This window comes from Phaseolus vulgaris, chromosome 11, assembly GCF_000499845.2.
Source record: "Phaseolus vulgaris cultivar G19833 chromosome 11, P. vulgaris v2.0, whole genome shotgun sequence".
NCBI lineage: Eukaryota > Viridiplantae > Streptophyta > Magnoliopsida > Fabales > Fabaceae > Phaseolus > Phaseolus vulgaris.
Genome location: NC_023749.2, coordinates 1,900,536 through 1,912,957, shown reverse-complemented (window position 1 = coordinate 1,912,957; position 12,422 = coordinate 1,900,536). Strand labels below are relative to the sequence as shown.

The 12,422-nt window shown below is 44.6% G+C and overlaps 1 protein-coding gene across 1 annotated transcript in view; it reads left to right on the top strand.

Moving 5' to 3' along the window:
* The window catches only part of LOC137814249 (nucleolar complex-associated protein 3-like), a 34,577-nt gene extending 29,597 nt beyond the window's left edge, over positions 1 to 4,980 (top strand). Inside the window, exon 13 of the mRNA XM_068616987.1 lies at positions 4,778 to 4,980. Within this exon, the coding sequence (XP_068473088.1) occupies positions 4,778 to 4,828 (51 nt within the window). The 3' untranslated portion in view covers positions 4,829 to 4,980. The remainder of the gene's footprint in view (positions 1 to 4,777) is intronic.
* The last annotated feature ends 7,442 nt before the right edge of the window (positions 4,981 to 12,422 follow it).

The following is a 12,422-nucleotide window of genomic DNA, read 5'->3' as shown; positions in this document are numbered from 1 at the left end:
CGAACAGGGGTCCTTCACCTTTGGAACCAAAGCTATGAAAGAAGCATTACAGCCCTTAGGAATAGACCCTGTATCATGGAACACAGCCAAGGCCTTAACAAACTCGTCTTTTAGGAACTCCCAGCTTTCCCTGATAAAGTTAAAGTTGAACCCGTCGGGTCCAGGACTCTTTGAACCTTCACAATGCCACACCGCTTCCTTGACTTCATCTTCCTTAAAACCCGATATAAGAAACAGGTTGTCTTCTGGGGAAATTGTTTTGAACTCCACTTCATCAAGCCGAACCCCGAAATCCCTTGTTGCTTTAAACCTGTTCTCAAACAACTTCTTAGCCTCTGCTCGAACCGTAGCAGGCTCCTCACACCACTGCCCCCCAACCTCAACACCTTTGACTTCGTTTCTAAGCCTTCTCCATCTCAAAGAGGAGTGAAAGAATTTTGTACACGAGTCTCCGTACTTGAACCAACAAGCTCTTGCTTTTTGGCTAATGAGGGAGTCTATCTTTCTGTCAACCTCCCCTAGCTGGTTCAGTAAATCCAGTCTCACCATCCTCCCCCTGACCGCCGAACCTCCATCCTTATCTTGGTTGTCAAAGGCCTCGATTTCGCGCAGGATACCATTCTTAATGGTGTTAAGATTGCCGAACACTTCTTTAATCCAGATTTTCAAATCCCCTTTGAGCAGCTTCAACTTGACCTTAATGTTCAAGATGGCATTCCTTTGGGCTGGATAAGATTGCCACTTTCCCTTCACCAACCCATTGAAACCTCTATCCATATGCCAGGCATCGATGTTTCGAAAGGGCTTGGGTCCCCAGTCCTTATCCAAGGTCTTCACCACCAAAGCACAGTGATCAGACACTTCCCTCTGTTGGACATATTGTTTGCAGTTTGGCCATAAGCTCAACCACTCCTCGGTGACAAGAATTCTATCAAGCCTGCTCATAGCCGACCCATTTGCTCTAAACCATGTGTAAGTTTTCCCTACTATAGGGAGATCCAGAAGCATATTAGATTCAATAAAACAATTGAAACCATTTATCTCACTCGTTTGGCCACTTGCAGCTGCACCCTGACTACTTACTCCTTTCCTTTCCCGTCTGCTTCTTACAGCATTAAAATCACCACAGAGACACCAAACCAACTCCTGTGACGCCCCTTTAATACCAGTAATCTCCTCCCAGAGAATCTTCTTTTCTCTTAGACTACAAGCTGAATAGATATTAACAATAACACACTTATGTGAAGACCGTATGTGTTGGCCAAAGACAACTATGAATCCCTTCCCCATCACATGACTCTCATAGCAGAACATATCTTTGTGCCACATGGACAGCAAGCTTCCACCACCATTTTCACCTTCAAAGTGAATCCACCCGATTCTGTTGTCCCCCCACAGAGCAAAACATCTAGCATCAGTGAGCCCCTTCAATTTCGTTTCTTGAATGCAAACAAACTCTGCTCCTTCTCTTGAAATCAAATTTTTCAGATATCTGCTTTTTGTTCCACCCCCCAGACCTCGAATGTTCAAGCTAACTATCAACATAGGAAACCTTTTGTTACCCCCTCTTCTAGCTTCTGTGAAAACTCTACATCTCTCGCTTCCATACTCTGATATTCCTTCACAACCTCTTCTTCTATCCTACGGCATACAATTCCCATCTGTTTGCCCATCTCCCACAACTTTAGTGGTTCCACCGTTACGTCCAGGTCCCGGAACCTTGAGTTGCAAATTGTGTCCCCATCAGAGATAGTTGCAGAAAAAGATCCAGCTTTTGAGGCAGAGTCCCTTACCTGAGAGGGCCATACTCTTACTGACCTCCGTGGAAGGGTGCTTGGTTCCGCCATTTCCCCCAGCCCCTTCGTTCGCAGACTCCCCCTAGGAGAAAGGTTCCTAATTCCGCTTCCCCCCTTGCTGACCTCATTGCCACGTATTTCCAATACTTCCCTTGGCTCCAGCTCCCGAACAACCGAAGCTCCCTCATGGATATGCTGATTTGTTCGGCCGGACGACCGGACGAACGACACTCCCCCCTCGGGCCGAACGACCGAACGACCGACACTCCCGTCATCCTTACTCAGGAGCTCTCCGTCTCCTACTTCCAATCGGTTTACTTCGTGGCCCAAAAAAACAGAGGATTCGTGCTGAGTGCAACTCAACTCCTCATCCACAACTAACTTGGCCACGTCAGCCCGAGGGTTGGTACTATTGTGCAAAGCTGTGGGCCCATGGTTACAGGTTTTCAGAATCGCCGCTTCGTCAGAGGCTATCAGGTGTACTGTTTCCACATTGGTGAATCCCTTGGCACTGACCCTCTGACTGACTAGACCCTTAGAGGTTGCTTCCCCACAAACCAAACCTTTTGTCGTTTTCTGTAAACCCTCACCGTCACCTACCACCTCCCTTCCGATTAGGACCTCTTCACCGTTAGCTTCACCACCGATCTCCTCCGCCCTAGGCCACTGCCTTATCCGACCCCGCACTTTTCCTTCCTCTTCACAACTATTCACAGAAGCAGTTTCCTCTACATAGGTTTCCGACGAGGAAACACTATCTGAGGAGCCAACATCATCACAGTTGCACCTACATGAACCTCTATTCCCACATATAACTTCTTCTTCTAAAAGGATATTATACAGATTATTGTTGATCTTCATGTCTACTGCCATCCTAACACTCTGACTCTTTGGCATCCTGACTTGGAGAATAGCATACTCCAGGTTCTCCCAAAGGAGAGTGGCTTTACCGATAGACACTAAAGATGCCTTATCTCCCACCACTTTAGAGAAGCACTCCTTGTTCCAGAGAGAAAGGGGTAGACCGTAGCACCTTACCCAGACGACTTTATGGCTCGCTATGCACTTTTCCGACCATGGTTCAAAGCTTGTGAAAACACTCTCAAACCACTCCTTATTAAGCTTAATGAGAGCCTGCATACTCTCCCCTTCCCTTGGCATCAACATAACTAGATTGTCTCCTAAGGAACGCAAAAAAACCGTGCTCAACCCACCTTTCAGGAACTCTTCGCGTAACTGGTCAAGGTCTAGTTCTGCACGCAACTGACCAACGACACTTGCCTCCATCCACGGAAGGATCTGTTTTTGGGCTGAGAACGTTGGTCCCTTCCACGCCTGACGAGGACCTCCCCTTACTATTTCAGCATATGACTCTTCCCCTTTCTTTTTCACCCATATCGCCTTCTTCCTCTCCCTCCGAACTTCCGCCTGGCCTTCCCCTCCCCTCCTCCTTGACTCAGGATGAGGCACCACCGGTGGAAACTTGTAAACCCTAGACTCGGGTACATGTCTCCTGTACCTCGGGACATTGACGTGGAGCTTCACATTGCCAATGAATATTTGGTCAAGCTCCTTCTCTAATCTTGCCGCATTTCCCACTTCGAAGAAACGAACAAAGCCAAATCTTCTCCCCCCCTTGTTCAGCCTTCGAGCAATGAAAACTTCTTTCACTCTAGCCCATTTCTGGAAGATCTTGTGCATGTCCAGCTCACCAAACCCATTCGGAAAATTGGAGAAGAAGAAGGTTGTGGCGTCGCCTGTGCCATACGCAGATTTTCCTGTCTTCTCTTCTGCGCCATGACCTCCTTGACCGGCGTTACCACCATAGATAGGACGGGTTTCTCTCCCTCTCCTTTCTCTCTCTCTCCCTCTCCTTTCTCTCTCTCTCCCTCTCCTTTCTCTCTCCATCTCAAATAATTCTGATTATTAAAATGATCTGTAATAGTTGTTTTTTTACTTGAAAGGAAGGTTTCTCTTACCCACTAGACAAGCAATTGTTCTCATACATAATTTTGAGAAAGACAAAACGATGGACAATAGGAGGCTTTTTCTCCTAAAAGAAATTGAATTACCGGTATGGGGCGAGACGACCGATAGGCCGAGAGCTTAGAAGACTTGGCCGAGAGGCCGAGACCTTGGAAGGTGTACCGGTAATGGGCGAGGCCGGGACCCACCTGCCTGCCCGATGCCGAGTGCCGAAGGATAAGCAGGAGGACGAGAAGAATCCAAGTTCACCACCCAGTCAGCTGCCCGACCGAAGGAAGGAGAAGAAGACTTCAACAGTTCTCTAGGTCCCATCTCCCTAGCAGGAACACTTGAAATGAAAAGTTTCCCAAAGTAAAATTCAACATATCTGTAGTACATGTAATGTAATCACTATTTCCCTTACAAAATCGTGGAGGCAACATTTTAGGTCATTGTTTATCTGGATACATCTCCAAGCTAGAAACCAAAATATTCGAATATTAATAAATCGTTCAGGAAACTTTTATCATAATTATTGATAATAACAGTATTCTCCAATTTCTTCGTTGGTAGCAAACCACAATCAGAGCAAGACCTCTATGTGATTCTCTGTCAAAAGCTCATTCAATTAGACAGAGATAAAGTTTCTCTAAAATCTGGAGAACACCTTTGTATCAAATGAAACAATTGCATAACTTTGATATATCATATATGTATACCCTTAATCTTGATCATCCTTGCCCACTATGTACAGAATATAGCTTACTTCATATGTGACTTGCAACCGAAATAATGTCATTATGTACAGATGTAGAGTTTTAGGAGTGTAACTTCCACAACCTATCAGAACCTATTGTAAGTTTCATTTGCGTGTGTTTCTATTTCTTGATCTGTTTGATCGAGCACTCTTTTTTCACCCAATATATCTTCATGGGAAAAAAAATCGCACTGTTTAATTACAATGGTCTCAGCAAAAAGCAATATTATTGACAAAAATCAATTGATTTTGATGGCAGATTGGTGTGGCATTCAATCATCAAAATGCATTATGCTTAATACATCAGTAGAACGTTGATGCAAAACCTCAATATTCTTTTCTAGCTTACAACTGTGTGTATGCTCACAAATCACAATTTAAAGTTTCAAAACAAAGCCTTCCACCTACCAATCACGGTCTCTCACTCCCATACTCACTCTATAAAAGCCATCTCCACCATGTGTAACCACGTTAATTAATTAGATAATTTTAATTCGAACCATGCGATCGTCCGGTGCCGACCAGTATAAGACGCAGGGGTTTTTGAGACAATGCTTGATAGCTGGCATCATTAATGTGTGGCAGAGATGTGACGCATGGCAGAGTTGCCGTTTGGGGATGCTGTCACATCTAGATCGATTGAATGGTAGGGATTACGTGCAGTTTCGTATGCCGAGCGCGTATGATCGTTAGATTAGATTTGATCTAATGGTGCTAGACGAACGCAGGGGTTTTGCTTCTCCTATAAATAGTGCTTCATTTGTGGAGTTGAGGGTTTTCTGTTTCTCTTGCTCTGAGTTTCACGTCGCTTGCTCCGTTTGCTAGGTGTTGAGTTTGTTGCTGGTGTCTTCTTCTTCAATTCAAGGTTAGTCATGCCTTCTTCCGAGGGGTCTCCTAGTGTTGTGGGCTCGTCTTTGACTCGCGGTGCGAGTCAGGCATCGGATGGCCCAACGTATGACTGGGTCGATCCTGCCGTTCTTAGGATTCCTAGTAAAATAATGTCCTCTGATATGTTAGATGAATTTCTTGCTGCCCATAAAAACTTTTTAACACCAGATTGTCCGGCAGAGGCGTTATATGTCGATATATGTGGTGTCACCGACCGTGTGTGTCACGGCCGGGAAAATGCTCCGCACGACTTTTTCTTTGTGTATAGCACTTTATTTTCTCATTTGTACGTATCTTTCCCCTTTGATGATTTTACTATGAGTATCCTTCGGATACTTAATGTTGCACCAACCCAGCTACACCCGAACTCGTGGGCCATTTTACAAGCCTTCCGGGTTATCTGTCAAATTTTTGGCCTTACGCCAACTCCTGAGTCTTTCTTGTACTACTATAATACTCATCCTAGCCATCCTGTGGGTTGGTTATCCCTATCTAGTCGTCCGGGTAAAGTGCGTTTTGCTGCGTTTACCTCCTCTTACAAAAATTTCAAAGACTATTATTTTAAAGTTTTTGTGGGGCCGAACGGCCGAGATCTTTTCTATAACGCTGATGGGACTACCAAATTTCCCTTTCATTGGACCGAGAAACCTGCCACGCTTGAAAATCGATTTTGGGAATCCTTATCCCCTATTGATCAGGAGATTTTGATGATTATAAACCAATTGCCGTGTAGACTTCCCACTCGGGGACTGATAGCTCTCTATGGATCGTCCAAGCAATGGGCAGATCTGAACGGTGAGCCTCTTTGCCCTACGGTAGTTCGATTTGATACTTGACACTTATTTAACTGTGTGTTTTGCAGATATTGTCGTAACAATGGATCCGAGTTTGAGTAAATTCATGAACAGCTTGAAAAGACAAGCGAAGAAGAGCAAGGTTGCTGCCATTGCTGGTGTGAAATCGAAATCCCCAATTGCTGTTATCGGGGAGGAGCCGACCGAGACTGCTATTGTTGCTCCTATTGCAAATAAGAAGAGGGGCCGCCCGACCAAGGTACCGAGAATCGAAGCGGGCTCTTCTTCTGGAGGCAAACCCATCAGCATGCTGGGAATTGGGATACGAGTTGCCCCCACCATGCAATTTGATCTGCGACCAGAGGACGAGGGGATATTGGCTGCCGTCCCGACTTTGGACCTTATTACAGAAATGGTAGAACTTCAGTGTCGGGCAGCGGTCGTAAGCCATGCTATTGGTGAGGAGTTGAAGAGGGCTGAGTCGGTCGTGATTCCCAAGTTAAAGCGTAAGCTTGACGACTCAGACACGTCTTTGAAGAGAGCTTTGGAGTCTGTTGAAGAATGCCAAAGGGAGAGGGAGAAGGATAGCCGGTTTGCGAAAGAAGAGCAAGAAGCATTAAAAACCGCCTTGGTTGAAATGACGACCGAACGAAATCTTTTAAAGAAAGAAAAAGATAGTCTGATGGCTGAAAAGGAGTCTTTGACCGCTCAGATCGAACAGTGCCAAAGTTTTATGCTGCGTGTAAGTGAAGAGAGTTTTAACCAGGGCGTTCGTCAGGTAGCTTTCTTCCATGGTGTGCCGACTAATGATAGCCGTTACGACCCGGGTATGGATGTGGTGGATGGCCGCCTAGTACCTCTTGGAGGCGAAGAGGGTGAGGAGGCAGAAGGGGCGGAGGAAGAATGTCAGAATCGTGATGAAACTGTGTCGGAGGGCCCGCAGCAGGATGAAGCCATCGAAATAGTATAATTTGTGAAAATATCTGGACCCGGGTTGTGGGCGTTTGAACAATTTAACTGCTTTTAGTTCTTGCTTTTTTCCGCGCACTTCTATTGTTTTTGACCATATCATGTCAGTATTCGAAGTTATGCGCTCGGACAACACTTAAGTTACCAATTGTATGTTCTGACCAAGCTTGGTAGATAACGTTTAATTTATATAACCCAAGTCATATGCTCTGACCGCACGAATGGTTGATTAATAATTTAGTTATTAATTTCTGACCAAGTTTGGCGAACGAACGGCTAACCACTTAGGTTATTAGCCATATGTTTTGACCAAGGTTGGTTAATAACGTTTAAGTAATAATTTTTGTGATGGGAGCAGGCTTGGGTGATGGTAGATTGATGGTGAACAAAGGTATTCGAATGCCACGGTACAGTATGGCTCAGTTGTTGGAGTGTGCAACATCACCACTTTGCTGCTGCATGTTGTAATGGAGAGTGGAGAGGTGGATGTTAGGACTTAGCAGAGAAAGCTGGATCAAAATGGTGGTAAAAAGGCTACACTTGAATGTCACAGGAATAGCCTCTGGAGGTGAGCTTGGGGTTCTACATTTTATGCTGTTGTAATGCAGTCTCAGGTCTTGGGACTGAGTGAAAAAGAAGAAGGCTGGAAAGTTCGGGCAAAAGGTCTAAGGGAAGGTCTTGACGTTCGGTCGTTCGTCCAAGTCCACGAAGGTATTGACCTTCGGTCGTTCGTCCAAATCCTCGAAGGTCCTGCCACCTCTGTCGTTCGGCCATGTTCCTGAGGGTCTCGACATCTCTGTCGTTCGGCCATCCCTCCGAAGGTTTCGACCATCGGTCGGTCGGTCTCGCCCAGTTCTTTATCCTTTTGTAAGTCGAGACCAACATCGCCAACCACCAGTTTCTGGCTATGTTGCTGCATAAACGCAATGATGTACCCTAGCTTTAAGTTTTTGAGTTAAGTGGGGAGCCGCTTAACTTTGTTTTAATTGCTAAATGCTTAATTAGGAGGGCAATGTATAAGGGTTGGAACACCCCTAAAGTGTTTCATTTAATTTTATTAATTCGTTGCTGATCAAAAAAAAAAAAAAGTAATAATTTTTGTTATGTGTACTGGCAAGCTAACCGACCGACCGAAAGGTTTTGAGGTTTTGTTGCTAAAAAAGATAAACCGACCGAAAGACCGAAAGGTTTTGAGGTCCTACAATAGAAGTGTGTAAACAATAAATAAGGTGCAGAAAGAAGATCCAGCAGGCCCAAGAGCTAAAGAGAAGGCCCATTGAACAAACTCTATAAATATGAGGCCAGAGCAAGAAAAAGGTAAGAATATTTTCACCTACAAAGCTTAAACCGCTATCTGACTTTGGCATCAGAGCAATTTTCAGGTACCCCCCACCTGTCAGAGCGAGAGGACCGAAAGCCTTGACCTAGAAGAGAGGACCGAAAGCCTCGACCCAGTAGAGAAGACCGAGAACTTCTGCCGAGACGAGAAGCTGTGTGGTAGACCGGTAGACCGAAGGATTTGTCTTGTCAATCTGTTGTGAACGTCTTGGCTCCTTTTTGTAAGAACATTATGTATTCTGGCCGAATGGCCGGTTAATTAATGATTGAATTTCTGACCAAGATTGGTGAATAACATTGAAGTTATAATTCGGATAACTGTAGTTATATAATTCCGACCGAATGAGCGGTTAATTAATAATTGGATTTCTGACCAAGGTTGGTGAATCACGTTTAAGTTATAATTCGGATAACTGTAGTTATATATTTCCGACCGGATGAACGGTTAATTAATAATTGGATTTCTGACCAAGGTTGGTGAATAACGTTTATTATAATTCGGATAACTGTCGTTATATAATTCCGACCGAGTAAATCGGTTAATTAATAATTGGTTTTCTGACCAAGGTTGGATGAATAACGTTTAAGTTATAATTCGGATGACCTTCGGTCGTTCGTCCAAAATCTCGAAGGTCTTGCCACCTCTGTCGTTCGGCCATGTTCCTGAGGGTCTCGACATCTCAGTCGGTCTCGCCCAGTTCTTTATCCTTTTGTAAGTCGGGACCAACATCGCCAATCACCAGTTTCGGGCTTTGTTGCTGCATAAACGTAATGATGTACCCTAGCTTTAAGTTTTTTGAGTTAAGTGGGGAGCCGCTTAACTTTGTTTTAATTGCTAAATGCTTAATTAGGAGGGTAATGTATAAGGGTTGGAACACCCCTAAAGTGCTTCACATAATTTTATTAATTCGTTGCTGATCAAAAAAAAAAAAAAAAGTTATAATTCGGATAACTGTAGTTATATATTTCCGACCGAATGAACGGTTAATTAATAATTGGATTTCTGACCAAGGTTGGTGAATAACGTTTAAGTTATAATTCGGATAACTGAAGTTATATAATTCCGACCGAATGAACGGTTAATTAATAATTGGATTTCTGACCAAGGTTGGTGAATAACGTTTAAGTTATAATTCGGATAACTGTAGTTATATAATTCCGACCGAATGAACGGTTAATTAATAATTGGATTTCTGACCAAGGTTGGTGAATAACGTTTATTATTTTTTTTTTTGATCAGCAACGAATTAATAGAATTAAATGAAACACTTTAGGGGTGTTCCAACCCTTATACATAGCCTTCCTAATTAAGCATTTAGCAATTAAAACAAAGTTAAGCGGCTCCCCACTTAACTCAAAAACTTAAAACTAGGGTACATCATTGCGTTTTTGCAGCAACTAAAGAACCAGAACTGGGCGAGTCCGACCGACCGATGGTCGAAACCTTCGGAAAGATGGCCGAACGACAGAGGTGGCAAGACCTTCGAGGATTTGGACGAACGACCGAAGGTCAAAACCTTCGTGGACTTGGACGGACGACCGAACGTCAAGACCTTCCCTTAGACCTTTTGCACGAACTTTCCAGCCTTCTTCTTTTTCACTCAGTCCCATGACCTGAGACTGCTTTACACCAGCATAGTTTGTGGAACCCCAGGCTCACCTCCAGAGACTATTCCACCATTTTGATCCAGCTTTCTCGGCTAAGTCCTAACATTCGCCTCTCCACTCTCCATTACATCATGCAGCAGCAAAGTGGTGATGTTGCAAACTCCAGCTACTGAGCCATACTGTGCCTTGGCATTCGAATGCCTTTGTTCACCATCATTCTACCATCACCCAACCCTACTCCCATCATACTTCATCATCCTCCACTGAGATTTGAGTGACTTCAGGCGCTCCATGCTGGATATAAATATCTCAGTGCTTTAGATGTACCTGCATAAACTTCAGCAAACATTAGATAAAAAACCTCCCTCCAATCCACCTGCCAAACTACATCCTCTCTACCATCCAATCCCCTTCCATGTAGATAAAGACGACTCTTCACAGAAAAGAATCAGCTTCCTACAACTCTCCTGCATGGTGGTCACGCTCAAACATTCTCAACTCCAAACACCATGAAAACGGCAGGGGTTTAGTCCGTTTTCAGTGTTGGAGCTTCCAGCTCCAACTCCAAAAGCTTTGTATAAAAGAATCCAATTCAAAGGAATCGGAGAACCTTTAGAAACAAAAACGCAGCAGATTAAACCACACAGATCTGGTAGTGAAAGTAACCGCAATCATTCCTGAGATGGTCTCCAGGAAAAAAAAAAAACACATCCACTCACAGATTGCCCAGGATACAACAGGTCCAGACCTTCTCAAAACTCTTAGTACCATAACAGAGGACAACATCAAAATCAGACAGGATGTGGCATTAACTTCAGAAAGCTCACAATAACACACGAAACTAAAACCTTATTACTCCATGTGCAGTATATTACCCCTGCAGCTACCCGTGTTGTTGCCATCACATTCAAGCACAGCACAGCACAAGATTATATACATTCCTACCAATACCTTCCTACTGTGAAAAACCTGACCAGCTATACATGGAACCAAGTCTGATACAGCATTTTACACAACAAAAGAACTTCCTGGAATTCAAAACAGATTCGCAACCAATACCACCCTCTGCCACCAAGAACAGACCACTACTTAGTGCTTCTCAAGCAGACTAACGGTTAACTCGTCCTTACCAGCTGTTAGGACACTCTCCATTCCCCCTTTGAATTTGCTGGCATGCCTCATTGCTGCTCTTGTTGTTACCTCCTCTGCATAACTCTGTTCCTGCAGCCCCAAAATCCTCTCCTCAAGAACACCTTCCAGCGTCCGTCACTTAAAGCTTCTGATACAGCTGAGGGGATTTAGGATCCAATCGGCCAGAGAATAAGACCAGCGGTGACCTCTGTGCTTTAGCCATTGCCATGCTTTGAGTTGGGCCATCGAAAAAGTCTCTTCCGCATCAACAACACCTTGTTTGAAAACAACCGTATTCCTGTGCTCCCATATGCTCCTAACGACACACGCCCAAACTCCTTTCCACAAGAGATTTTGTTGGCTACTCAGATGAGGCAAGGAGAAGTTCTCAAAGTGCATCGTAAGAACGTTGTGCTGCACAAAAGAGATGCCAATCCATATAAAACAAGACCTCCACACCTTCTGGGCGAAGGGGCATTCTAAGAAGACGTGTTGGCAGGATTCCTCCTTTGTTTGACAAAGCTCACATAAGGTTGTGTTAAGCAACACTCCTCTCCTCCTCAAATCAACTCTGGTTGGGATCCTACCTAGGAGGACTCTCCAAGCGGTTGTTATTGTACTGGGGAAGGCTTTGATTCTCCACAGATACTCGAAAACTTCGTGGCGCGGACTACTGTCCTGTTTAGCTAAGCATTCATATGCAGAATGGACAGAGAAGGACCCCGAGTCATCACGCCCCCACGTCTGAACATCTTTGTGGCCCCTGGACGGACTTACACGGGTTAGGGATTGGACCAGGTTTGCTTCCAACGGTGATTCCCATTCATACCTAGCCCTTCTCCACCTTAGGTCCCACCTCCAAACATCACTGTCCCACTCCCCAACCTCACTCACCATTAGGCCCTGGTCCAAGGATAAGGAGAACAACCTTGGGTAGAGGGTTTTGAGATTGACGTTACCAATCCACACATCCTCCCAGAAGCTCACTTTTTCACCGCCTCCTACCTTCCATACAAGTTGATTATTGAACCACCCTTCTCCCTCTCCCTCTGCACACACTTTTTTCAAATCTCTCCACCACCATGATTGAAGTTTCACTGGACCAAGCGGACGATCCATATTCATCCCATATTTTGAGACCAATAACCCTTTCCACCGCCCCTCTTCTTCCGATAC